Here is a 27,566-nt window from a genome sequence, read left to right as displayed (position 1 = left end):
CGTCTCATCCTTACTCCCATAATTCGTATTTGTTTGTTTGTTAAAAGCTGTGGTTTTCCTATATTCTTAGTCTTTAGTTAATTTTAGATTTTTTATTGTTTTTTCTTAAGGCCTTTTTAAAAGTTGTATGTTTAGGTCTTATAATTTTATTTTTTGACATTATCCGAGACTTATTTGTATGAGTCTATGGAAATAAATCTTTGAGTATTGAGTAAAAAAGCCACCATTATTAGATACCTTCCGATAATTATAGGGGATATGAAGACCAATGCATTTCCTAAAATATTAAAGTTTACGACAGTAACTCCAATATCTAAAATCGACAGATGCATCTTTAGTTAACAATTATCCACCAATTAGTGTCACCTTCCTTCTAAATTCTCAGGCAAACCTTTTTGAAAACATTATATACCAATATTTTTCGAACACCTTTCAAAATAAGTTTGCCCCACAGCAACATACGATTTCCAGCAAGAATTCTTGACTCATCAATCTTAATTTCCCAACAGAGGCAATAGCTAAGGCTATTGATAATAAGGAACAGTTGGATGTGATCATCACAGATTGCGAAAAGGCTTTAGATAAAATTGACCATGGGCTGCTGGTTGCTAAACTGGGTAATTTCGGTTTTTCACTGTCTGCGTGTAATTTTATAAGATCCCATCTAAACAAGAAAATTACAAGCACAGCAATGTCTGAAGTGCCTCAGGGCAGTAATCTTGTTCCATTACTGTAATTTTTTGAATGACCTAACAAACTCTCTACAACATTCTATTTAAGCATGTATCTTCTTTGAAAGATTGTGATAAGTTGCAGTATGATTTAGACTCCATATCTGAATGGTTTAATGTCAATATAATGTCACGAAATGTTGATAAATAAATGCCATGTTTTAACTTTACACGAATAGTAGAATATACAAAGTTTAATTACATGATTGATAATATGTCATTGAGCAAAAGGAATGAATGTAGGAATCTTGGTGTGTACATGCAGTAAAACTTTAAATTTAATCTGCACTATATGAAATCATTGTAAACATAAGCTTCTTGGTTTTGTAATTAGAAATACAAATACTTCAATCAAATAAAATCAATTAGAATGTTCTATAATACATTGGTCTGACCCTATTTAAAATATGTTTCAATTATTTGGTCACCACAGACAATAGTACATGATATGATTGATTGAAATAGTAAGAGATTTTTAAGATATTTTATACTTAATAGACTTCATCACTTATCCTTACATGATCTCATGTGAAAATAAGCTGACCGAATTTAATATGATTAGATTAAGTATTCGGTCTACTTTATATGAAAACGTCCAATTTATTTTTAATATTGTTAATAATTTACAGTATAAAAAATGTTCCTTAATTAACAGCACATCTTTTGTAGTTCCTAAAATAAACTTGAGAATAAGAGACAAAATGCTCTTCCAATGTTTAACTTCAAGTAGTTCTTCTATAAATAGAATGATGGATGAGAGTAATATAATTATACTAAAATGTGATCGATTTTTTTAATAGCTCTGTAAGACAAATTTGCTCTTTGATTTTATACTATATATCTAGAAAATGTTTCCAGTTTCCAAGGACTTAGCAGCGCTCTTGGAAGCTGATTTTGTGCAAAGTGAAATCCGTAGAGCTATAGTCCCTACAAAGATCTGTATAATCAGAGTTTAAATGAATATATGTACCGTTGGCCGTAAAACTTTAAAGAATAGAAAAACCCAAAAATAAAATCGGTCAAGACGATGCAATCTAAAATTAGAACCGCTCCTAAAATTAGTCCACATTGGAAAAGCCGGTTATTTAACTGAACTAACGTTTGAGATCGAATTTATTTATTCATTTATTCGTTCTATTTAACAAAATAAACATGAATTCGGGTGGTTGGGTGGTTGACGAGAATGACGAGGGTAAGTAAGAAAGTTTGCATTTAGGCAAATCTTTAACACCCGTTTATTTTTTATAACAGTTTAAACTGCGTCATAGAGTATACTAGTTTTTTTAGACCCTTGGAAAAAGGGTAAAAATAGTATATTCATATCAAAAATTTACTGGAAAAAGTTCTTATTAGATATGGCACAGGTCCTCAAGAGCCCATTTTTGGAGTGTTAATTAGAAAACAATCTCTTGGTTTGTCAACAAACTGTTTATCAACAAACGTTTGAAAACTATTATTAAAGTTCAGTAACTAATATGTCCTTCAATGGCAAGTCTATTATAGTTTTTAACTATAGTCTTTACATCGTAAAACCATTTCTTGCTTCCTTAAATCCCTCTATATATGTTCAGCTATTGTTTTCTTGAAAATCTGTAAATCCTGGAAAGATCATATAGGTTATGAGTTGGAGAACAAATTCTCAAAACCAAAAGCATCAATATTTTTTTTAATTAGCACACATAATTAGTCATAACTTAGGAACAACTTGAAATACATACTCGCATCCCCCTAAGCATTGCATTTTTGCATTGTTTTTTTTTACCTAATAACTAAAGAAGTTTACCTCTATTTATTTTTTCTAGCCAAACAAATTTCTCGTGTGGCTAAAACAGATAGAAACCATACTTTCAGTAAACAAGTATGGTATGATATGTATACTGCGAAACCATCTACGGGAGGCCAAGGTATATATATATAGGTCATTCTTGCACTTCCTCATCTTCAGTGTTTAATCATGGATTTGTTTTATTTTAGTCCACTTTCACAGGCAAAGTGTGTAACAAGACACACATTTTCATTTTTAATACATTTTTAGTTAGTATGTGAACGTAGAAGGTTTTTGCTATACTGATCATAGTTGGGACATTAAAATGCATTACAATCATAGCCAAGTTGCATTGATTTTGATAATTTAATTCAAAAATATTTTTGGTGAAGACTTACTACATAAACATTATATGAACCAAATTGCAAGATAGTTTTATCATAAACCAAAACTGTCTCGTAATTTGAGTATCACGCCAAAGGTTCCAACCGTAGGACTATTATATGAACCAACGAACAATGTAGCAAAGCTATACATTTATTATGACTGAAGACATTAAATGGGAAAAACGTTGAAAGAAAAACTCTTAAAGGCATGGTAAGGGCTCCATCCATGATTTTGTCATATACATACATATATAATAAGCTGTAAAATATGTTAATTTGGCAATATTTCTAAATAGTTTTTATTAACATGTTTTATTGAATAACACTAATAACACATGCAAATCCAGTATAAGTTGGTACTTTCTTATACTTTTTTCATCCATCAGTTCATATATATTTATCCTAATGACCCTCAAAATAACTATTTACATACAAATCTATACAAAATAATTCTTGGACCTTTCTTAAACGTATATTTTTGTTGGCATCCACAAGTATTTTACAGACACTTCAATAGTTTCTAATCTTCAATCATTATAAATCTATCTTATACCAAAGTGTAAGAAATATAGCACCCCTTTATAATAAATATTACTCTAAGTTTGATTATTGTTTCCGGAATTGGTTTCATATCATTGGCCTCAATATTCTCTCACAGTTCTGACTTGACATCTGCTTTGTGTTCAATATAGTTCTGTCTCATCTTCAAAAAGTTCAAATAAATACACATGAGTATTTATTGCTCTTTGATTTTGAACATCTAATGTGGCATTTGATGAGATGAAAGGGTTTCTTTCATAAATTTTAACCAATTCGTGATCAATTTTAATAAATATTATTATAGTGTGCCTTAAGTAGAGTTAATATCCCTTTAATATATTTGGAACTTTTTACAGCAATATTTATAGACATCGAGCACGAAGAAAATTCTACATGTGAGGAATATTCAAGATGGTCCGAGCTCCCTGACTTATTACTGGAAAAAATATTCTCCTATTTGACAACGAAGGAGAGATACTACGCAAGTTGCGTCTGCACAGGTTGGCATAGAGCATTTTACTTTCCTTATGTGTGGAGGCAATTCATTTTGGAAGATCATACTTTAACCAGAAGCAAATTTAATTATTATTTAGGTTGGCAGGTGAGTCATTTTATATAATTTGTATAAATTTTATTCATCAATTCTATTTTTTTATAGTATGTACTAGATCACCTAAGAACTTCCCTGTGCCTACAAACAATTGGAAAACATATTAAGATCCTAATAATAAAACCAATGTTTAATTTCTCAAACCTTTATGAGTTTATGAATATTCTATCATGGTACATTGAGCAGCAGAGTAATCCCAATCCTAAAGACAAAAAGATGATTGGTGTAGGAGGAAATATTCAATATTTAAGGTTTACATTTCCGTGCGACATGACAGTGGAGGAAGAAGATGACGAAAACGATGAAAGACAAAATCACGACAAAATGAGGCTCTTTGGCACTGGAGGTAAACTATTAGCTGGTCTAAAGCGACTGATGGGTAATTTAGAAAAGCTCCAGGGACTGGAACTGATTGACCTTATGTTAGAACCCTGCGAAGCGCAATTTCTATTAGATGAAGTTTGCCAAACATGTTTTCTATTATTAAAAAAATTGTCTTTGATCAACACAACAAAGATCCCTTATCAAATTTTGCACGTCGGGGTGTTTTTAAATTTACTTGTAAGTATAAGTCATAACGGTCAACGTATGGCAATTAAATGCATGCGTGCTGCGTTGAGTGGCGCTTTAAGAAAATACAAGGGGGTTTACTAAACATGCGGCAAAAATTTAAGGGGTTATTTCTTGGACTATTTTGTCCTCTTATGATTTTTGATAGGACGGTTTGTTTCAAAAATACGGGATGAAAAAGAATTTGGATAATAACAATTATTTATTACCAAAAATTACATGTAATGTTTCTTAATCTACAAAAACTGTTCAAAATGACTACCCCCAGCTCGGATGCAAGAATCCAATCTTCTCCTCATGGACTCTTTCGAATGGACCGAACTCTTTCAAAAGCACTAGGATCGTTTCTGATTGCGTTATATTCAGCAATTATCTCATTTCTCAAATCTTCTACATATTTCACTGGAGTAGCATGAACTAAAGATTTTAGATATTCCCATAGGAAATAATCCAGGGGGTTTAAGTCCAGCGATCGATCGTCCAACGATCGTACATGAGGTCCACCTCGACCAGTCCAGCGGTCTTCGTATGTTACTGTTAAAAACTGTCAAGCCTAAACGCTAAAATACGCTGATGCACGATCGTGCTAAACCACCATGCATATCTTGTAGCCAATGGTACATCCTTCATACACTTAGGTATACCTCGTCCGTAAGGCTAAAATACCCGTCCACTTCGGAAATCACCTGTCATTTCCACCCTAACGTTTAACGAGAACTGATGTTGAAAGCGATCTTCAAGCACCTCATGTGGATTTTCTTCTGTCCAAATATTATTGCGAAAATTCCTCATTGCATTTCTTGAGAAACGGACTTCATCGGTAAAAAGAATAAGAGTCAGTAGTTAAGCAAATTGAACCAATGTGTGCAAAATCCATCGACAGGATGCAATACGTAGAAGAAAATCTGCAGGAAGAAGTGCCTGAACGTGTTGTATAGGTACAACAAATATTCTCTAAGAAGCTTCCAAATTGTCCCATTTAAAGTATTTGCAATTTTTCGAGTAAAGGTACCTGGATCTTTTTCTACCACCTTCTCTCAGCCATCTCAGCCAGTTCCTATAGCCATTCATAATAGACGCCCTCACTAACAAAACTTTACGTATTAAACACACAAAATATACGACATTTTTCTAAAATTTTGACACTGACAAACTCAGTTTTTTCATTTAAAAGATACCAACGGAATTGTTAAGTTTTTTATTACTTGGTAGGTCCAAGTGTACGCTATAGTTTTATTTCGACAGTGTTAAAAATTTAAGATACCAAAACTGGATGGTTAAAATTCATTTTCGCCCCGTATCTTCGAAACAATGCGTTCTATCAAAAATCGGAATATCCTAGGAATAATCCCTTACATTTTCTTGACGCATGTTTACTAAACACCCTGTATATTAAATTTTGTAGGAACTCCGCATATCCCCACAAAACTTGGGAGACGAATTGGTGGAAATGTTGGGTTCAACAAACCTTAAACATCTACATATTGTACAAAACAGGTACACCACAGACGAAGGTTTTATTAAACCTATTTCCCCTTACAGTTGGAAAAAATTAAGGGCATTAAATCAATCGTTAGCAGTTCATTTAGAGGTAGAGAGTAACAAATACAAAACGCTTGTGTGGCAGATTGGAGCACCTGTCAGGAGCATTCTGTATGACTCCCCACTTATTGGTGTAAGTGTTTAATTACAGACCATAATAGAAAGTAATAGTGAAATTACTTCAGATCACTGCTGATGGTATACTGAATACAATAGATTACTTCAAATACGATTTAAGGACCTATGGACATCTAAACATTCCTCAGTTTAGTATAGAACAGTCATTTAGCGAAAGAAATGATGAGAACCTTGTTCTGCTAATTAGGTCATGTATGTCTCTATCTACACTGGTAAGAAAGATTAACACGATCATAGTGACCAAGTTCTCGAGTTATTTGAAAAAGAAATAGCAATTATCGATTTAGGTTAACATCATTTTTATATTCTAGATAATAACGGAAGAAATATCCACATGTACCATCTTATTGATTGCGTACACAGGTAGAAACTTAAGATGGCTGCACATAAGAGAAAATGCTGTTATCCAGAAATGTGACTGGCCAAGGAGTCCCGAATGGTCGGACGAATTCTATAGTTGGTTAAAATTCAATAGTAAAACTAAGGAACTGGTTGAAAAAGAAGTATCGCAAATGTTAGACTATAAATGGAACTTTTTAAGTGATAACGATTTCACTAGGCTGGAAATTAATTTACACGACTACTGAGCGTTTGATTATTTCAAATGTCTTTAAGCAACTTGTTAATTACAAATACTAAGTTAAATAATATTAAGAAATTTATGAAGGCTGTGGTAAAAGAGCGAAAAGCTTGAAATGTGCTCTTGATGAGTATATTGTACATATACGAATATGAGAGACTGGAGAAGACTTGTTGTAACATTAATATTGCATAATAATATATCATTATTAAATACATATTCTGTAAAATAAATTTGTTGTTAAATTTAAGATGTTGAAAATGGGGAAAATAAAGAGAAATGAAAGATTTAGTGTGTAGTTTAACAAGGTTCCCTATATATTCGTTCTAAGGCCATCTATATTGAATAATGACAATTATTCAAACATATCAAAAATACAAACAAAATTCAATAATACAACTTTTCTATCTGTGCTCTATATTTAAAAACAATTTCAGAAAACATTAATCAACATAACCGATCTTTCAATAATTACCTTTATCAATTATTTGAATATCTTGAAATTACTTTTAAATTATAAAATAATCATGATACAAACTCCCTTATTCTAAATATTTACAATAATCACACATTCTCAATATGCCACTTGCAAAATAATTTTACCATCCAGTGCGTTGATAAAATCGCCATAAAAATGTTTTAAGGTAAAAAGTGATAAATATTTTATCGTACGGCCTGTAACTTTATTTTGCTGGGGCAGAACCTATATAATTGTATAAAGTTTTTGTATTATAATATATAAAGTTTCTTTAATTTAAAACTATACAGGGTGTTAATTTAAAAAACTTTCTCCACGGCTCACTTCGTTAAAAAATTATGATTTTTAAATAATTTATCAAACACATACAATTTAAAAGAAAATATAAGGATTTTTTTTATGTAATATTGTAATTTGTAAAAAAATAGAATATTGACCACAAGAAATAAGCTTAGGGATCATATACATTTTTTTTTTAAAATTGAATTGTGAACACCCAGTAACTGTTTAAAAATATAATATTATTCTATAATTATTCTATTCATGCCTAGGAAGATTAATGAACATTTGCGAGTACAAATGTCCCAATTTATCAATATTCCTCTGTAAAATTATCCTTAACGTATTGGTGTACCTCTCATGAGGTCTGGATACCACAGGATCCCTCCAATGAATTCCAGAGGGATCGCAGCTAAATAACGCAGGGGAGGGAATATGGTCTCTCATATAACACCATATGCAGTCCCTTAGGATATCTACAATCTGAAAGAATTAATAATTAATAATTTTAATATTTTTTTTATACAAAAATCAGGGGCTTTTGAATTTAAATCTCCATAAATGAAATAACTATAACTAACTGCGGGTAAAATTTAATAAAAAAAATTATGCAAAACCGAAAAATATCCAGAATTCTTTGGTATGAGGCTTATTTTATTTTACGTATTATTTCTAGTATGAATGTATGTATGTATTTGATGTATGTATTTTACGTAGATTTTAAAAGTTAAAAAAAAACTTCAACTTTAATATAAACAAAAATGCATAATTTCTAGAATTGTAGGAAAATGGTTGCCAATCCAAACACAAAATAATCCCTTAAGACAGACTGGCACTTTATCTAAGCTTGCACGAATGACGCTAAATAAAAGCTTTTTTTTTTTCGTAAAAACTATTTTGATAAAATATGATAAAACATAATTACTTGCAATTACAAACATGAATTTCACAATATTGAAAAAAATTGGAAGGATTTTTTAAATTGTACTTTAATATGGAAAAAAACATTGAACTTCTTATTTTTTTCCCATTCCCATTGCACTAAATATTTTGAAATTATCGAATTTAAAATTTTCATGTTTTTTTATTCATATAAGTTCAAAAACAAATAATGAAGAAGTTAAGTAATTATTTCCCTTTTACCTTAAAATGATAAAAATTAAATAAAATTTTATGGTTTTATTTAAGTTAATAATATAATTTTTATGAAAAAATTACTAAAGCGCACTCTGGACAAAACCGAAAAAAAAATGCATGATAATTAATTTTTAGATTAGGTCTAAAAGTGGGAAAAACATTGAATGGTATAATTATTCCACTGCATTTCGTGTTTCCATTACTGTTAGGTAGTCTTTATCAATTAGTGTTAAATCTAGTATCTAAAAATGAAAATATTTCGAATTTATTGAGAACACTGCTCTTGCTTGAAAATACTCTTGTTTTCTTAGGTAATTGTTTGAAAAACGAATAAGTAACAATTACCTTTATTCTTTGGATAAAATGAACGATATTTTAAGGCTCTATTCATACTTTAAAGACCAAAAATAATTTTTAATAGAAATTGGGAAGGCACACTCAGGAACGTTTAAAAAAAATAACGGTTAATCAAGGGTATAATAGTATGGTATTCAGTTTGTCGAATGGGACGATCTATGTTTAAGCCAAAGGGTAAGTTGCTCTAAACCGGCCTATTTTGACCTCAGAAATATATCCTAAATTTTGTACAGAATTTTAAGAGGCACCCTGTATAACTAAGGATTATTTATATACAAAATTATTCTTCTACGTACCTCAAAACATCTTAGAGAAGGTAATACGTCCCTTATATGACACAATGGTGGAGGCAGCAGTTGCCCCAAGGTCATAATATCAATAAGCCTTATTGTAGTATCCAAAAGGCTCGTGTAGTTTTCGTTGCCGGTATCCTTGCTTTGGTCACCCATGCTTTTCCATTGGTGAATTAAAGTTGCGGTTAAAGCTCTTATAAGTACAGAACAATAACAAAGTGCCGGTCTGTAAACCGCTATAAAGCTCAATAAATCCCAGAGTAGAGGTGTGTTTGTAAATATTCTTCTGATGAATAAGTCCCTTTCGATTGTCACCTGTTAAGATTTATTATATACTCTTACTATCTTTAATATAATACTTATATAATACATAAATAAATAAAGAAGTTTATTTAAAAAAATTACAAAGTTTTTAATTAAACAGGTAAATGAAATAAACAGATAACACACTGAAGCAACGTAGACGCCGCTTATTAGTGTTTTGGTAGTTGTATCCAGTTATAAGAGTCTATTTAGGATTATACGCTTGCTATTCCTCTATTTCTATTATACTAACTGTTATTTAATCTACCTCTATTTATAGTTCTACAGTATATGTATATCAAAAATATAATTTTTTGAGCCTATGGTAATACCTAGAATGAAATACTTATAACGGTTTAAACTTGAGTAATGGAATAGGAGGAGCAATATGCTGTCTAAACTCGAAATTCAGGTAATTTCATATGGCAGGATCTAATAATCAATGGAAAATATCAAATTGCTAATATTCAATTAGTTAGTTATGAAAATGAATAATTTCACTAAGTCGTTTTTTTGAATCTGCACTAGTTAGAGATTTTCTCTGCAAGGAATCACTTATATGGAATAAAAATAGACAGTGACGGGGGATTACTACAATAATAATGAAATGATGTTTTTTCATTGGGTTCAACCCATTTACAGACGATAAAGACTATCGTATAAAATTGAAAAGGTGATATAAAAAACAACAGGGAAGAGAGGGTCTGAGGTATCATAAAAAAATGCATTGAAATTATATGTTTTTATTATCACTTGATAAATTTATCTTAGTCTGAGAAATCAGAAAGCATGATAGTTAAATAATATTTTTTCATTAAAACTGGGAAAACTACTGAACACACGATAATCTCGATTGCTAAAATGTGTGATATAATACTCCTATGCAAGTAAAATTATAATAGAGTTCTTATATAGACCAATTTAAAATGGGATCATAGGATCATCAAAGTGCTTTAAAAATCTAGGTTGAATAAAAAAAGGACTCGTTGATAAGAGCATCGATAACATCGTTACCCACCTGACTACAGAGGTCAAAGCTTGGGCCATTAATTACTTTAAGGTGTCACACACTTTAGGGTAATTTAATTTTAATTTGAGCTTCGACATTTTTAAAACAAACCAATTCTAACGCTCATGTTTATTAGATAGCAAAGAGCTTCTTTTATTTCAAGAGAAACTTCTTTAAGGGATTCAGATCAAATGCCGTCTTGGGCTTGTTTCTTTTAAAAATACTTATTTCAATATTAATATAAAGCACACAAATTGTCAATGAAAAATCAACAGCATTAGATACTTATATAGGAAATATAATTGCTGTTTACTAGGGCTCCAGCTGCTGGACCCCGCTCGGTATTTGACGATAGGTATAAATTTTGCCCACGTTAAAAACCAACCGGGGTACAAATAAACCCCAAATTGTTCAAACGTCTGGATTTCTCGATTTCCTACTCTCGGGGATTTCCAAATTACTTAATAGCGGCTTTTTGCACGTATTTATTTCAGTATAAATGATTGTCGAGTATCCGTTTATAAAAATGAGTGAACCACGGGAGTTTCGAAATGACAATAAGTTAAATGACCAAGAACTATTGGCAATATTCGAAACGGACGATTACGACTCTTATTTTGATGATTTAGCATTAGAGGAGTGATATTGAGGAGATCGGCATCGTGACTGAAACTAATGAGAGAGATAACGTTTTACAAGTTAGTGATGAGGAAAATGTAATGGGTAATAAAGTAGGCTGTAGTCAGTAAATTTTTACCGATCATCCAACTTATTCGTCTAAAGATGGTAGTTTGTGGGCAAAAGTTCATTTTACTACGAGGATCATGAGACATTTATTTCATATTCAAAAAGTTTCACCAGGTTTGACTAGATATAGTTCCCAATTTTCCACCATAAAAGAAGCTTCTTAATATTTTTTTTCACAAGATATTATGGATTTGATTTTATCGGAGACAAATAGAAAATCCGAATCATATTATGCGAGAAATAAGAAGATATTTTCTCCTTTTGTGCAAGAGGAATTAGAAGCATTTATTGGTTTTAAACATAATTTGGTCTTTGCGCGAGAAATGTCCAAGCCGGCTGCTCCGCTCTGCAACAAACAGTTGTTTGTCAGTGTTCCAACTTCTGCGATTGGTTTTGCCGTTGATATTGAGAAGAAAATAGTCGATTTCGACCAGGCTCTTGGCGACAAGAGGAAGATTTTTGAAAAAATCGATTCTTTCTGTTCTTCGTTATTTTCGATGTGATAATTGCTATTAGTGCTTATTAATGCTATTAGCTATTTCTTGCCAAGCGTCATACTTTTTGTTTTTTAGGTAGTAATTGTTATTGGTTTGATCGCACAATTCCGGCTTGGATTCATAAATATTTATTAACCACGCGATTACCGAAAACAGTGAAATGGGAATATAGGACACAATCAATACACGCATATGCACAAACAAAAAAAAACATATGTTAACAGTTGACTTCAAAAACTTCGTTCAAATTAACCGCGCACGAGCCTCGGTTTTCTTATGTACCGACAACTGGCGAAACAACAATGAACACGCGCAAAGAAGATCGTTAGTGCGCGTTTGTGCGCACTTTCCCGTCCACACTGAATGCAATGTAACGTTGTTAAACGTTTTGCGCGGTTCGACGCGCCCGGTCTGGACGCACCTTTAAGATTCGACAATTTTGAAACAAGAGACAAAAGAAAACGCACTGATAAAATTGCCCCAATCAGAGATGTTTTTGATGGTTTTGTTACAAATTGCAAGTAATCTTTTAATCCATCTGAACACTTGTGCGTGGATAAGTAGTTAGTCCCGTTCCGAGGCAAGGTTCCTTTCCGGGTTTACATGAAGAGTAAGCCAGACAAATACGGCATAAAAATTTGGGCACTGGCTGATTGTAGTTCGGCATATACAGCGAATATGCAACCTTATTTAGGTAAGTTTTTTGATGAAAAAAAATGTGGATTTTTATTACAGAATAATAATTTTAGACAAAGTAGGAAACAAACCGGAGAAAGGCCAAGGACAAAGAGTAGTGATGGACCTGGTAAACCATTTATTTATCTTCAGGATATGGAATAACTATTGATAACTTTTTTACCAGTATTGAGTTAGCTAATGCGCTTTTAGAAAAAACCTTACCTTGTATGGTACACTGTGTAAAAATAAACCTCATATTCTACCAAGATCTAAGAAGGACTTTTCAAGCATGTTTGCTTTTATGGAAAATAATACTTTAGTCCCCTACGTGCCAAAAACAAATGCCGCAGTTATTCTTTTATCCAAGGATCATAACGATGACAAAATAAGTGGAGAAAAAACTAATTATAAAACAGAAATTATTTTACACTACAATAAAACAAAGGGTGCAGTCGACACAACAGATAAATTGGCGAAGGAATTCACGACACAAAGAAAAGGTGGGCGATAGCAATATTTTTTTCATCTGTTGGACATAGATGGCATCAACGCCTATAAACTTTGGATGTTCAAAAATCCAAATAGGAGAAGAATGTTTTTGTTAGAGTTGGGCCAAGAATTAATTAGAAAAAATACAATTTGTAGATACCAAAATGACAAGTCGTTACATTCCAATATAAAAAAATCCATGTTAACAATTTTGCCAGAATTAAACGTAAGTAACGAACAACCTGTTCCCGTTATTGGCAGAAAGCAGCGATGTTTCTTATGCAACAGAAGTAAAGACAGAAAAGCTCGGAAAGTTTTGTATTCGGTGCAATCAGTTTTTATGTGCAGAACATTCAATAATGTAACAGTTTGTAACAATTGTGATAATTAAATCATTATTTAAAATGTCACTAAAATGCTTGTTTCATAATTATTTTTGTTTTTTATGTAAAAATATATTTTTTTAAGCAAAATGTGTTTGATTTTTAATATTCCCTAATAATAAATAAAGGGTTAAATAAAAAAACCACCTACTTTAGAAAATTCCTCCTCAGGCCATGGTAATCCGTTATACATGACATCGGGGCTGACAAACTGCACCACAAGCAGCGAAAGAAGCGTCATACTATCGAGCGATATTTCAGAATATTTATTCTCTTCCGGTAAAGCGCAGCATGCCTTTAAAATCGTGACTAGTTCTGCAGTACTTGCAGCAACGACTTCTGGAGAAATATCATCTGGAATTATTGCCTTGCGTTTGCCCAAGCCAATGACTCCACCGTTGAATACCGAGGAGTGTTTTGTAAGTGGGATAGTTTTGTTCTGGAATGAAAAACGTTGAATAAAAATTATGTATATAATGTCTACGCGGGTTAATAAACGACTTACGATTTTTTTGTTTTGTTTTAGAAGAGACTTCTCGCTGCTATCGTGCACAACGCTGTTTTTGGCTCCGAATAATACGTTGTCGTCCCTAAATAAAGCCCTTTCCAGTAATTCCCTTAATGCTAATACTTTAGCTACTTTGGAGAATATACACAGCCGCGTTAAAATTCTAGCGGCTTTTTTAAACCCCAGCAGTTTCGATTTTGAAGTTCCTGTTATGGTGACAAATAGATTATAATATTTTAATAAAATCTCGAGTTAGAATATTTAGTGTGAAAATACGGTTTAAAATTATTAGCTTACCCATACACATACTAAATATTAACAAGTTTAAATTTGGTTCTCAATAAATTGGGTTCAATATGTAGATATCTCAAAAATGTAAATTAATTAAAAAATAAATTTTATACTCTGGACCCTTACTACCTAAATCTTACCTTGTTCTCTACAACATGCAAAGAAGTAATTTACTGCAGACTGTGTGAGATTCAGTATGACTCTAATAGGCGGATTATACGAAGAACTTCCGGGTGGAATCTCAGTTTTATCCAAAATATCAGCAATGATATGCATATGATGTTTCTCACTGGCAAATACCGATGTTAAATGATTAAAGTTTTCCTCTAATGCCCTTGTAACTAATCGTGAACTATGCATTATTGGCACAGTCCCATTTTTCTCCCATTCCAACAGTGTCAGGAGATTCATCCACATCTGTGATAAATCAAGAGTTTCTTCGTTTTGTATTGAGTATTTCTGGATGTTTCTGCTTAAAATTTGCTCTATAACTACTGAAAAATGGCCGCCCGATTTCACGTAAAAAACTGATGTTTTATCAACAAGTTCACTGGTAAGAATTTTTATAACTAATGCCAGTTGCTCGGAAGTCGTGGCGTATTCTAGTAAATGTGTGCATGATTTAATCAGGATTGATGGATTTATATGACCTAAAAATTAAATGATATTTCTAAACTATATGTAATGAATTGCTCAAAAAAATGAGTATAAATGATACTCATGACGGATTTTTTGTATTCAATAAGTAGATACTTAAAAGAACCAAAATCAAAAATAACTTACCAAGGTACAATACAAGCCTATATGCAACAGTTGAAACAACTTTGTTTGGACTGAAAAGCATTTCATTAATCTTTTGTATATCCTTTACCAAAGATGACAAGATATCTACAGGGTTCTCATATCTTACTGAGTCTTCCATTTCTTGCAGGATACTTTCTGAAATATTAAAAATAATTAGTTTAATTCGATTTAGGATCCACATTTATACTACTATAATATTTAACTAAAAACACCACTGCATTAGTGCCCACCTAAAAGATCAAGAGATTTTTCTCGAATATCGCTCTTAATTGAAGCGTTCTGTCCTTTTAATTTAGTAACTTGTGTGCACTGTATTAACAGATTTAAAATTTGCAATCCTCCAGTTTGGCATTTTAATATCAGGGATATAACGTGTTCCTAAAACAGCAGGATAGTATTTTAAGTTGCTTATTTATATTGTAAGCTGATATTACACAAGTTTATAATTACCTCAATCGCTTCAGGCGTTCCAAAATATTTGATCCAATCAGATGTTTGATGATACAGCTTGCCTATTACATTAACTGATACTGAAATATTTAAATTAATTAATTAACATAACAAGAAAGAAAATCGGAGATTGTAGGTTTTAGGTAGAACTAATATCACTATTTACTTACATATATTTTCAGTTTCATTGCAGATAGAAGAAAGCAATGTATCAGATAAATAGATGAGCTGTAAAATATATGGAACAGTAGCTTTCTTCTGCAGACGCGTGGAATCTGTTTCACTAATATTACTTTTTTTTAAACCCCACTAAAATTTTAATAAAAATTATTTCAATAAACAAAAGGCTGTATATTCTACAACATTTTTAGCTCTGTAACAAAATAGGGCAAGCCTGTAACAACAAACAATAAAAAATAACAAAAACAGCCAGAAGATTATTTCACTATAACAGACTCAAATTTCATGACTTATGATCCACATTTAACTTTTCATTTTGGAAGAATACAAAAAACACGAATATTATGAAACACTACATAAAAACCATAACAAATGTTGTTTTTACAGTTTAAGATACATTTTAAAGCTCTATTTTGTTACAGACCTAATGTTCTTACCATAAACATTTCGATAATCGCCTCCCTAATATCTGCAGCATGACTGCCTGCCAAATGACCTAGAATACCAACAACTGATTTCAATTTAGGGGAACTCTGTACTTGGTCATATGATCTATTTTGAGCGAAATCCTTTAAGCCAACTGATAACACCCTAGTTATTACTGTGTTAGGGAAACAACTTCCAACATGAGCAACCACCCAATCAAAATTTGGTGAATGTTTAACCGAAGTATCTGGAAATCGAAATATACCTAGTTTTAGTAAAATTAGTCAATAATTTTGTAATTCAATTTTTGTTAAATAAATAACAGTAGAAGTTTATTTTATAACCTTTAATCAGCAAGACCTAACAAAAATACAAAATATCTTATAACAAATTAAGTGTAGGTATATGAAACATATTTTTAGTTATCTGAAGCACTCTGAAAAATATTATCAGTCTTCAGAGACTGAGGCACTTTTTCTTAAAACAGTAATTTCTGAACTTACGCATTGTTCTTAGATCATATAAGTAAGCCACTATTTCTGTTTACTGTTACACTTGTTTTTATTACATTATTTATAATGTAATAGGTCAATTTGTACTGTTCAAATATTTTTAATTGCCTCATGGTTAAAAATGGGTACTTTTTATACAAGTCTTGTTGGCGTGTAATATTTTAGAGCGAATATACTTTTTACTGCTTTATTTTGACACCTTTGTGACTTATTCAATATGTATTCACTCGTGTTTCCCCAACAGGGTAATAGGTATGGGAAGTGGGGCTCAACCACACTATTATTATATAAGAAATAACGTAATTTTTCATTTAGTTGATGTGCATAACACTTTATGCTGCCAATAGTTGGGACAAGCCTATTTATTATATTGTCCACACATGTGCTAAAACTCAGTTTATTAGCTATGGTGAGACCATGACATTTGCATTCAACCACTTCTCCAGTATTGTTTAACTTAGGTGTAAGATTTAGGTTTCCCTTATTGTTTCTCCTCCATATAAACCATTTTTTCAGCATTAGTACTTGCGTAGCTTGTTGTAATTTAGCCAAGTTATATACATTTTTAAATGATTCATTTACATTTTTCTCTAGTAGATTAGGGTTCTCTGATGAACACTGTATTGTCTGCAAACTGTATATTGTAAGTTGTACACATATAGTAAGCACTCAAGTGGTCCTGAATGGAGCCTTGTTCTACATCAACCTTAACACTCTTTACTTCACTTACACAATTTTTAACAGTTAAGTATTGGGTTCTATTAGCAGAATATAACTTCAGCAGTATATGGCTTTTTTTTACTTCTATATTATGTCTTTTTGTCTTTTTCAGTTATTCCAATGGATATTGTAGTCTGTTTTACAGATGATACTTGCCTTATTATTAAAGCTAACAGCTGAGAGAGGAAAAATCTCAAGGGTAAAGACTTGGTTTGATTACAGTCTTCTAACCTTAAACACTGATAGAACAAAGTTTACGCGTTATGACATTAGCAGATCTAGCCTACCACGTTTCACTACAATATGTTAACATGATTTGAGTTATTTTGACAGACTAATAAAATGGAATGTTCATATTGATTATGTAATAAATAAAATCTTGACGAAAAAAAAAACAACATTCTATAAAACTTTGGTGGAATCTATACTTGGTTATGGTATATGTATATGGGGTATATGGGGCTCTTTTAAATCGGTTCTTGATCCGCTTGTGATATTGCAAAAAGCAGTGCTAAAAATTTGTCTGTTTAAAGATAATAAATATCCATTCACTGACCCGTTTGAAGAGGCACGAGTTTTTCAAATTCAATAAATTTATATAAATTCAGTGATAAGACTCCTATGCAATAGTAGACCTGAAATACTTAAGAGCAATAAAATATCCTAGTATTGACAGTAAATATGTCTAGAATTTAGAAGAAAACCCTATTTCAAAATTAAGGATAAACTTAATTAGTCTTGGCTCCTATTAGCAAGTCTTGAGCAATTGCTTTCCTAAATTAAACAATTGTAATTCCCCTTTCACTTTCCTTTTCTTTGCTTCTCTTTTATGTTTATAATTTTTCTCCTTTATCTTAATGTAATTAGATTATGTTAGGTAATATTATTAGCTTGTAAGTATTATACTATTTAAACACTTCCTCTGAAGCCCATTTTTTAAAATTTATCTAACAGTCTATGTGCACTGGATTCAAGCCTTTTTGAAGATCTATGAAGACCATGATGATGACCTTACTTTTGTTTAATTCCTTTTATCAACTTTTACTCCAAGTGTACTACTTTTACTCTGAAATCTGTACAGGTTGATGTCAAATCTGAAACTTGTATCAATGAAATTAGAAAGTCTTATTTTAATTGCCTTTTTCAAGATTATTGAGTAGTAGTATTTAGGTAAGTATTAGGAAATAGAGTCTTCCTAGAGAAGAGAGTTTATGACAACACAACCAGTGCCGGGGGGTTTATTGTTTTAAAATATTATTAAATAAATGGAGTTTAAAATATTGATAAATAAATTTATGATTTTCTTTCCTTTATTTTTGTGTATGTGGATATAGGTGTTGGCTTTACATACATATTTTATTTTAGATCCTCAAAATATCTTTTACAACACATATATTTTAAAGATATTATCTTTTTTTTTACACCCATTAAGATGCAAACATTATTTGATACTCATTAATCTAATCATTATAATATGTATTTAATAATATGTACTTTAAGATATATTTTTTTTAATCTGTTGAAATCTTGTAATAAAAATGTTTAAAACTAAAATATGTTTTAAAACATCTATTTCTATTCTTTCTTTAGATATTAAAGATGTTATACAAAAGCAATAATTATTCCTATTATAAATAAAACTCCAAATAAGGGTATATACATTTTCTGCTCATAAAATCCTACATAATGTGATATATACTCGCCGGCACAAAATTCCGCCACCCTGAAATATTGGCCAAGTTTGATGTTTTATAAATTTTTTATTTTTTATCAGATTCTCACGATTTTGCGATCAGTTTTTAGATACATTTGTTGTGATTTTTTAAAATCATTTTGTAAAGTAGCATTTTTTGATTAGGCTATATTATACAGGAGTAAAACAAACTGTTGTTTTTTCTCGTAATTTCAAAAGACCCTGTAGGAAAATTAAGGGGGATAATTCTGTTTACATACTGTTCCTTGTAATCTTTGATGTATTCTAAACATATCGATTTTGATTCATTTCATTATCTCATTTCTGCTGAGAGCTGCAAATTTTTTAAAACAAAATTTATAAAACATCAAACTTGGCCAATATTTCAGGGTGGCGGAATTTTGTGCCGGAGAGTGTATAATGATTATGTTATTAAACTATTCACTATCTGATAAAATGTCCATATTGCTGATCATTGGTTTGCCCGAACTCATTTCCAGATCTATATCTGATGAACTAGAATTTACCATAAATTTTAGGGAATCTAGTTTCATATGTTTTTTATACTAATGTATTGACATGCTCACAAATGCTTCTCCATTCATTGACAGATACATCTGCAAATTTTTGCCTCGTCAAAGTTTCTACATCTGCCAACTAAACTCTTAACTTAAATTAAAACACACTAAAATTGGAAGAAAAAAAGTAGGGAAACACAAATTAAACTCACTTTACATGCACACTCTACTCTGAAAGCTTTCCTAAGTGCGATGACACTGGCTTGTTAAGAAACACTAGTAAATTTCCAAGGGGGTACTGTGATGAATAAACAGGAGAGGTATAACCATTATAACAACTTTATCATTTTCCTTGCGAAAGAGGAAAGTGGGATGCATATATTAATGGTCAAATAAACCTAATCAGGGAAATATGAGCCCTCCTTTTTATTGATTTTTTGATTTAAAATAGGGTCAAGTGCATTTTACATCATTGGCATATTCTCATATTTTATGGGCTCTATTGAGAAGTATAATTGGCCTATAGTTATTAACTTCTGATCTACTTCCTTTTTTATAAATGGGTGTTATTGTCGCAATTTTGCACTCTTCAGGAAATACTCTGTTTAATAGTACCTTATTGATTAGTTTTACCATACAATCTGTAATGACTTCAAATAACGCCATCAGTTCATTTTTGGTGTATTTAAATTAATTATAATTAATTTGGCATCAAAGCAGACAATTCAATTTAGATCTATATAGACTTACCCAAAAGAGCACTTATACAAGCTTCTGTATCTGAATGAATTAGGCTTGATAAACATTTAGTATTGAGGTCTACTAACATTCTTGTAGCTCTGCAACCCATCCAAAGCTGAAGAGTTTCATTTAAATCTGCAATAGTACGAAATGTTTTATGTAACAACCATGGTACTAATTGTAAATGAAAGTAAATGGCTGTAGAAAGAGAACAACAACATAACTTACTTGTTGAGATATGTGCTCTTCCAGAATAATCTGTGGATATTTCACCCAATAGTTCTAACGACCATGTGCTTATTGTTGTAGCCCAATTAATAGAATTTTCTATGATTAAAGAATTTAAAGTTGTATGTATCTCAATTATAATGACCTCATCGGATTCTGACTGGGCTGGAAGTTTTCCTGTATTAATTTCAGTCTAAAAAGTGTAACTTATAAAATCGTAAATACTTGTATAGAAAATGGGCAAAAATCAAACCTCAAGTCTCTGGATGTAGTGGAATACTGCTTCAACAAAAACACCAGAAAAATAGTCAAATATTGAGCCTCGGCATGCAGGAAGTTTTTTAAGAAGTAATAATGAAGTTTTCGTCAATTCTATGGGATTTTGCTTATTTTGGGAAATAAACAGCTTTAATTCCCCATAAAGATTTTGCTGAGGCATATTCCTCAGGACAGTGATTTGTCCTGGCATAATTATGATGTGAGGTATTTAATCCTTTAGGAAATAGAAAAATAATCATATTACCAAATTCGTATGTAGTCGCATAAATTTGTATGTAGTGGCAAATACCATTTTTTTCAATTAATATTAGGAAATAAGAAAAATGTGAATAAAACTCAAATGTAAAGTTTGAATGTGAGTGACAAACATGTAATGCAATGTAAATAAAAGGTCTGACGTTTTCAGTAATGTCAAAAGTCAATACTGCCAATGTCAAAAAATAGGGATGCGTTTCAGTAGGGATGAGCTTTTCGCCTTTTCGTTTTGAGTTGTTTTGTTTTAATGATTTTATCTAGCTATAGTTAGGTAGGAATAGATTTATCTAGCAAGTTCCCTATTTCCTGTTGTTAACACTCAACACAGAAAACGCCTTACTAAAAGAGGAAAAGGCTTGAAAGTGTCGAGAAAGGAAGTCGAAAGTATAATGTGTATGGCTTGGAATAAATCCCGAACGAAATTGAAGACATACAACAATTCCTAGGTTTAGTTAACAACACAATTAAGCTTGACTGCCGCGTCACTGAGGACTTAAGGGACGTATGCGCACTTGAAAAGCCAAAAGAAGGTAAATCTTGGCCCAGGAATTTTAAAAGTAGGAAATTTTAAAAAACTAAATGGTTATAAGGGACGGGCGCTTATATGTCATACCGCAGAAATATCAAAAACAGTATCTTCTTTATGAATTTCTAAATATAGCAAAGAGTAACAACTGGAAAACATAACAAACTATTCATTGACGACGAAATACACACTACAGAAGACCTCAAGAAGAGAAACAGAGGAATGACGGAGGATAACCAGATTAAAGAGAAAGAACTAAATACATCAGCAAATACCCAGGGTCAGAGAAAGAAAAACCATTAATTTTGCAACCGGAATGTACTCTCAGTACTGCGGTTTAATGTGCGGTCCGTAGTTTTAACTCTTTAAGTACTTTTTAATCTAATTGTCCTATTGCGAACTTTGTGTGTTACCTCAAAACTATAATAATGTCCCTTATACATGTAGATTACACCAATGTTCGTTTTTTATCGTTCAGTATAAGTAATATTAAGGACTCTGTCAATATAGATACAATAATGCTGACATTATTGTCATATCAGAGACCTGGCTAACTAGTAACGTCCTAAGGGAATCTGTGGATTTGGATGGATATGTTTTTCTAAGATGTGATAGGCCTCTTGATAGAGGGGGAGGAGTAGGTTTCTATGTTGGTAAAAATTTTTTTGTGTAACATTGAGGACATGTTAATAGATGGACATGAAAATACCTTACTTGTGGGTGATGTTAATAGTAATATACTGGATCAACATCTGTCGATAACAAAGAACTTAATTTCGACTTAATGGTTTCTTAAATATGTTTAACTCCAATGAAAAATTTATTAATCCAACTCGTAATGGCATTATACCAGTATAGTTTTATGGTTGGAACCTTTAGTGTGATGCTCAAATTACGAGACAGTTTTACCACTAACCAAAACTTTTTATCTATAATCTCGACACGTGTTTCGCTAACGATGTTAGCATCTTCGGGTGAAGATTAAACTCCAGTTTAAATAATAATTTATTCACTCGTGGCTTTAGACCTTTTCCAAATCTTTCCATGCTCTTCTATCCCTAGCAGCCCGGATCCAATTCCTTCCTGCAACATTTTGGATATCGTCTCGCAATCGTCTCTGGGGCCTACCGATGCCCCGGTTGGATTCCTTTGGGCCCCAAATGAATATTCTATGTGCTCATTTTTGATCATCCTGACTTGCTATATGCTATATAAGAGTCCATTTCAGTTGTGCCACAAGCCTTATTACATCCGCTAGTTCTTTTACGAATTTCCTCGAAATTTATTGGTCATTGGATGGTATGCAGCCAATTATCTGCAACTGTTTTCGAGTAATTGTCGAGTCCATATGTGAGCACCGACATCACACAGGAGTCAAGCACTTTCCTTTTGAAATCTATAGGTAATTCATGACATTTAAGGAATAATCCTAGTTTGCCAGAAGCTGCTCAGGAAAGAAATATATTCTGAGACAACTTCCAGGGGTTAATCATTAACAGTTACCTGGATGTCTTCTGTACTGATGATTTTTGTTTTGTTTAAGTCATTTTAAGTCCAATTTATAGTGATGTTCGATGAAGTTCCTGAAGCATGTTTTTAATCTTTTCCCCTGTGTTGCCAATAACCACAATTATTGTCGGCAAATCGTAAAAGGTTAAGATGCACTCCATCAATATTAATCCCGTGTTCTTGCCAGTCAAGATTTTTGTTTAAGATATCCTCCGCAAGACCAAGACAAGTTTTGGTGATATGGTGTCTACCTGCGTTATTACTTCTCTTGCCCGTTTTTGAATCATTATCTATTTTTACATGAATGGAAGCGTTATTAATATTATTATCGATAGGTCTGATGAGGCGTGAGTATTTAGAGTTCCAGAATTGCCTAAGTTTCGACAGAGTCAAAAGCCTTCTGGCAGTCGATTGTGCTAAAGGCCTTAACGAATCCCGGTTGTTTGACTGGTTGATATGAGTCCATCTTGTAACTCAAGCGGTTGTTTATTATTTTTGTAAATAGTTTGTACAGGGTGTTTTTAAAGTTAAGTCATTTATTTTAACTGCTTGTAGCCATCGTCAAAAGAAGTTGGTATACCAAAAATCACCTATATAAAAGTTACATAATAAGGGAGTTACTTCACATTATTAAAACTTGTTTTTAAACAGCCTTTAACAAGTTAAATGGTTACCGTTTTTACAAAAATTATTCAAGCTTGTCCTTATTTGTTCGATTAACATACAATGTAACTTACCGAACCCACGGCTTTTTATAAGCTTTGGAAATAATATATTTGAGGGCTATATATCATAACGATATAATATATATAGTCATTTCCGCGATTTAAATCACAATATTAAATGACTGAACTTTGAAAACACCCTGTGTAGTAGAACATAATGCACGCGTAAGTTTTGAACGAACGTTCAAAACCGTGGAAAAAGAATGAAGTGTGTGGCCACCTTAACGCATAGCCGTCAATCACAAGTAAGATTAAAAAGTGACATAAATGTCAAACTTTGACATTGACAATCAGGGTGAATTTTAGGTTATATTTATTATTTTTGTTAGTATCTTTATTTCATACCTAAAAACATATTTCAAAGTTGTACCATCCCAGTGGAAAAAATATTAAATAATTTAAACATAATGGAAAACAGGTTAAAGTCACTTAAGCACAGAGACTTAACATTGGGTGGTTCAAAGCCCAAAAAAATATTTATGCCAAATTTAAATGTGACAAGAAATAAGGACAAGAATGGCATCAACATAAAAAGTGAATTTAAGCCAAAATTGAATAACAGAAGGGATTTAAAAAATAACAAAAAAGTCTTTGACAAAGCAGAAAGATTTGTTCAGTCCAGTGGTATTTTCTCTGATGGAATGGGAGGTGAGGCTTTAAAAAGGGCAAGATTTGAGTCTCCGAGAGAGGATACTGGCTCAGCCTCTATGCCTGTGCCAAAAGTTAAAAAAGATGAATGGAAAGTTGATAGTAAAAAAGAAACGAAGGCCTATGATGATATAATGAAATATCATGACTCTTCCATAGAGGATGATGACATAACTACCTTCAACCCAATCTCCTGGAATGAAGCTGACCTTAAGGAAAGTAAAGCATTTATTAAACCAGAAGTTAAATCAGAACCAGGTGTGGAAATGAGTAAGTTAAAAATTAAAGATACTACTATCCCAGAAGAGTTTCAACACACTGAACTTTATAGTGATTATAATCCAGCTTTAATGTTATGGAAGGTCCCAGATTCTTTTGCAGCTAAAGGTTTAAGTGATGATCCCAATGATCAAAAATGTTTTGATTATAAATTAAGTGATATGCTCGAGGGTCAAATTGGTAAAATGAGGATTCATAAGTCAGGCAAAATTGATGTTTATTTAGGGTCTGTTAGATATGATATTGAACCTGCAGATTTAGAGTCATTTTTAGAGAAAATTGTAGCTATTGATGTGAAAGGGCCACAAAATGCTTCCAGTTTAGTTTTAGGTCAAGTTCAAAAAAGGTTTATTTTAAATCCTGACTGGACAAATCTAATTGAATGATATAAATTTAGGTCATCTTGGAACAGAAAGAAATTAAATAGCTTTTTTCCAGTGGTTTTTTTAAGAAGCTTTATTGAGATGAGACTATTTATTGGTGTGGATTGGCTTATGTATATTAAAACTTGACAAGTTCAATAGCTATCTAGTGATTAAAATGATTGACAGTGACTTATTAAATTTAGAAACATGTGAAAAATGGAAATTTGAAATTTATGACCCCACCAATAATCAGTTTTGTATATACTCATTATAAGCTTTATTGTAATATTTCCTTATTTTTTTTAATTATAAATAAGTTTAAAAAACATGCACAAGGATTTATATTATGGGTTAGAATGGTTAGGTACAATTTGAGACATTTCTATTAAAAGTAAGTCTATTTTTTAATATTACTTTATTGACAAATGTGTTTGTATAGTAGCCACAAACTTTATTATTTTCTTTACCTCATTTTTTTCTCTATTTTTAAGAGAAGTATCATTTTATATTAACTTTAATCTGTAAATTTTGATGTTGTACATATTTTGGATATACATTCTTATTTTTCATTTTATTTATTTAATTTTTTTTGTATATAAAGTAAACATTATTTTATAAAAACAGGTTTCTATAGCTTAATAAGAGATCTAGAGCCGAATATACATAAATATGTTTATTGTGTTATTTAGCTAACCGCCTGAACGTTTGTATTAATGTTAATACCCTGCTCCCAATATCTCTTGTATTTGTGTAATTTAAAATAATAAATTTTAGTTTTTTGCATATGAAGATTTATTAAGTTGGTTGTATATTTTTGTAATATAATATGCAACATACACTTTGATGTTTCTAAGGGATTTTACTCAATATAGTGATCTGTGATGAGAAAACACTTCTTTTATTGTAGTATAGACCTATAATTAGCTTATACTTTATTTCCTTATTTGATTAAAAATAAGTTATAATAATGTTAATTTTTGAACAATATGAATAAATGCTTTTCCAAATCTTAAAACAAATTGAACTAAGAGAGGAAACATAATTCTAGCCACCTAGATTCCCGGACCTAACACCTCTTGACTACTTTTTGTAAGGTCACCTAAAAACTGCGCAAACTGAGTCACTAGAGTAACTCCAGCCTAGAATAGTTCAGGAATGCCGCGCTACATCCAGAGATACATAGTTTAACAGTTTTTTGTTCCCAATATATGGCCATTTCAAAGTCAAACTCAAAAAATGCTTTATTGTCAACATAAACATAGAAGTTGTAGACAAAGCCAATAGACTGTACATTAAAGGAATAAAAACGAGAAACTAATTTAAAATAAAATAAAATTATATAAAATTTTGAAAAATACTTAAATGCTAACTATTAAAAAATTCACTTAAACTTTAGTACACTTTACTAGCAAGAAATATTTTCGTCCTTATACGTAGGCTTTTTTCAGTCATAAGTTGTTTTATTTCTAGTGGAAGTTTATTAAACAGCTTTTTACCTCCATATATGATAGAGCTACGGACAAGTTCAAAATGAGGAATGGGTAGCCTCAACAAATAATTCTTAAGTGGAGTTCCTGTTTATATTTTCTAAAAACTAAGCAAACTGTTTCCAAAATAAAAATACAACACAGGGTTAAAATATTATGACTTACAAAAAGCGGGCGACATGAGTCACGAGGCTTGGCCCCACATAGATATCTAATGGCTCTTTTCTGGAGTACAGACACTGAATTAAAAAGTGAATTTGAACATGAACCCCAAAAGCAAATTCCATATCGAAGGTGCGACTCGATAATCGCGAAGTATGCAGATCTGGCGATGGAGAAATTAAGACTGGTGGCAATAACCCTTAGGGCGTAGCAGCCTGATGAGACTTTTCTACATACATTCACAATATGGTCTTCAAATTTAAGGAACTTGCCTATGGAAAGACCCAAAAACTTACTGAACGGTGGCATGGTGATGGCTTTATTATTCAAACATATATCATTTGTATTTCATTTAAAATTAAGGACTAATTAATTTGTTTTAGAAACATTAAATGTCAAAACATTTGCATCACAGCAGTCTTTTATTTTTAACAAATCTGCACGTATATTGGCCTTCATTTGAGAAACATCAGAGTCGTGCCAGAGGATGGTGATATCATCGGCAAACAATGTAAATTTGCCAGTTACCTGCAGTTGCGGCAGATCGTTCACATAAATGAGAAAAAGTAGAGGACCAAGTACTGATCCTTGCTGAACACCCACTTTTATATTAAGTTCCTTAGAGATATCACCATTAAGTTTGACAGCCTGGACACGATTTGATAAGTAGGAACGAAACCACTCAAGGACAGTTGCTCTGAAACCATAGAGCTCCAGTTTCATCAGCAGCACTCTGTGACTCACGCAG

At 31.7% G+C, this 27,566-nt stretch overlaps 3 protein-coding genes across 4 annotated transcripts; 2 read left to right on the top strand and 1 right to left on the bottom strand.

Annotated features, from left to right (window-relative positions):
• The first annotated feature begins 1,777 nt into the window (after positions 1–1,777).
• Positions 1,778–7,153, top strand: LOC126749056 (uncharacterized). Of its 2 annotated transcripts, XM_050458667.1 has the most exons (7): positions 1,782–1,923; positions 2,534–2,635; positions 3,779–4,023; positions 4,081–4,593; positions 6,008–6,277; positions 6,330–6,494; positions 6,594–7,153. In XM_050458667.1, the coding sequence occupies exons 1-7, from the start codon at positions 1,884–1,886 to the stop codon at positions 6,867–6,869; spliced, it is 1,611 nt and encodes a 536-aa protein (XP_050314624.1). In that variant the 5' UTR covers positions 1,782–1,883; the 3' UTR covers positions 6,870–7,153. The 2 variants fall into 2 exon arrangements, with proteins under 2 accessions (XP_050314625.1, XP_050314624.1); XM_050458668.1 differs by lacking the exon at positions 2,534–2,635 and having other exon boundaries at positions 1,778–1,923.
• Positions 7,154–7,258: 105 nt separating this feature from the next.
• Positions 7,259–21,236, bottom strand: LOC126748899 (integrator complex subunit 5). The gene is made up of 13 exons (XM_050458435.1): positions 20,837–21,236; positions 20,584–20,776; positions 20,365–20,490; positions 16,183–16,418; positions 15,736–15,874; positions 15,566–15,645; positions 15,346–15,493; positions 15,095–15,250; positions 14,452–14,961; positions 14,018–14,226; positions 13,664–13,951; positions 9,410–9,721; positions 7,259–8,102 (listed from the first exon to the last, which is right to left on the bottom strand). Exons 1-13 carry the CDS (start codon positions 21,050–21,052, stop codon positions 7,878–7,880), a joined length of 2,838 nt encoding a protein of 945 aa, XP_050314392.1. The 5' UTR covers positions 21,053–21,236; the 3' UTR covers positions 7,259–7,877.
• Positions 21,237–24,167: 2,931 nt separating this feature from the next.
• Positions 24,168–25,640, top strand: LOC126748621 (DNA-directed RNA polymerase III subunit RPC4). The gene has a single exon (XM_050457974.1). The coding sequence runs from the start codon at positions 24,285–24,287 to the stop codon at positions 25,188–25,190; it is 906 nt and encodes a 301-aa protein (XP_050313931.1). The 5' UTR covers positions 24,168–24,284; the 3' UTR covers positions 25,191–25,640.
• The last annotated feature ends 1,926 nt before the right edge of the window (positions 25,641–27,566 follow it).

This window comes from Anthonomus grandis, chromosome 22 (assembly GCF_022605725.1).
Source record: "Anthonomus grandis grandis chromosome 22, icAntGran1.3, whole genome shotgun sequence".
NCBI lineage: Eukaryota > Metazoa > Arthropoda > Insecta > Coleoptera > Curculionidae > Anthonomus > Anthonomus grandis.
Note: the sequence above shows the minus strand (reverse complement) of the source record. Positions and strands in the feature narration are given on the sequence as shown.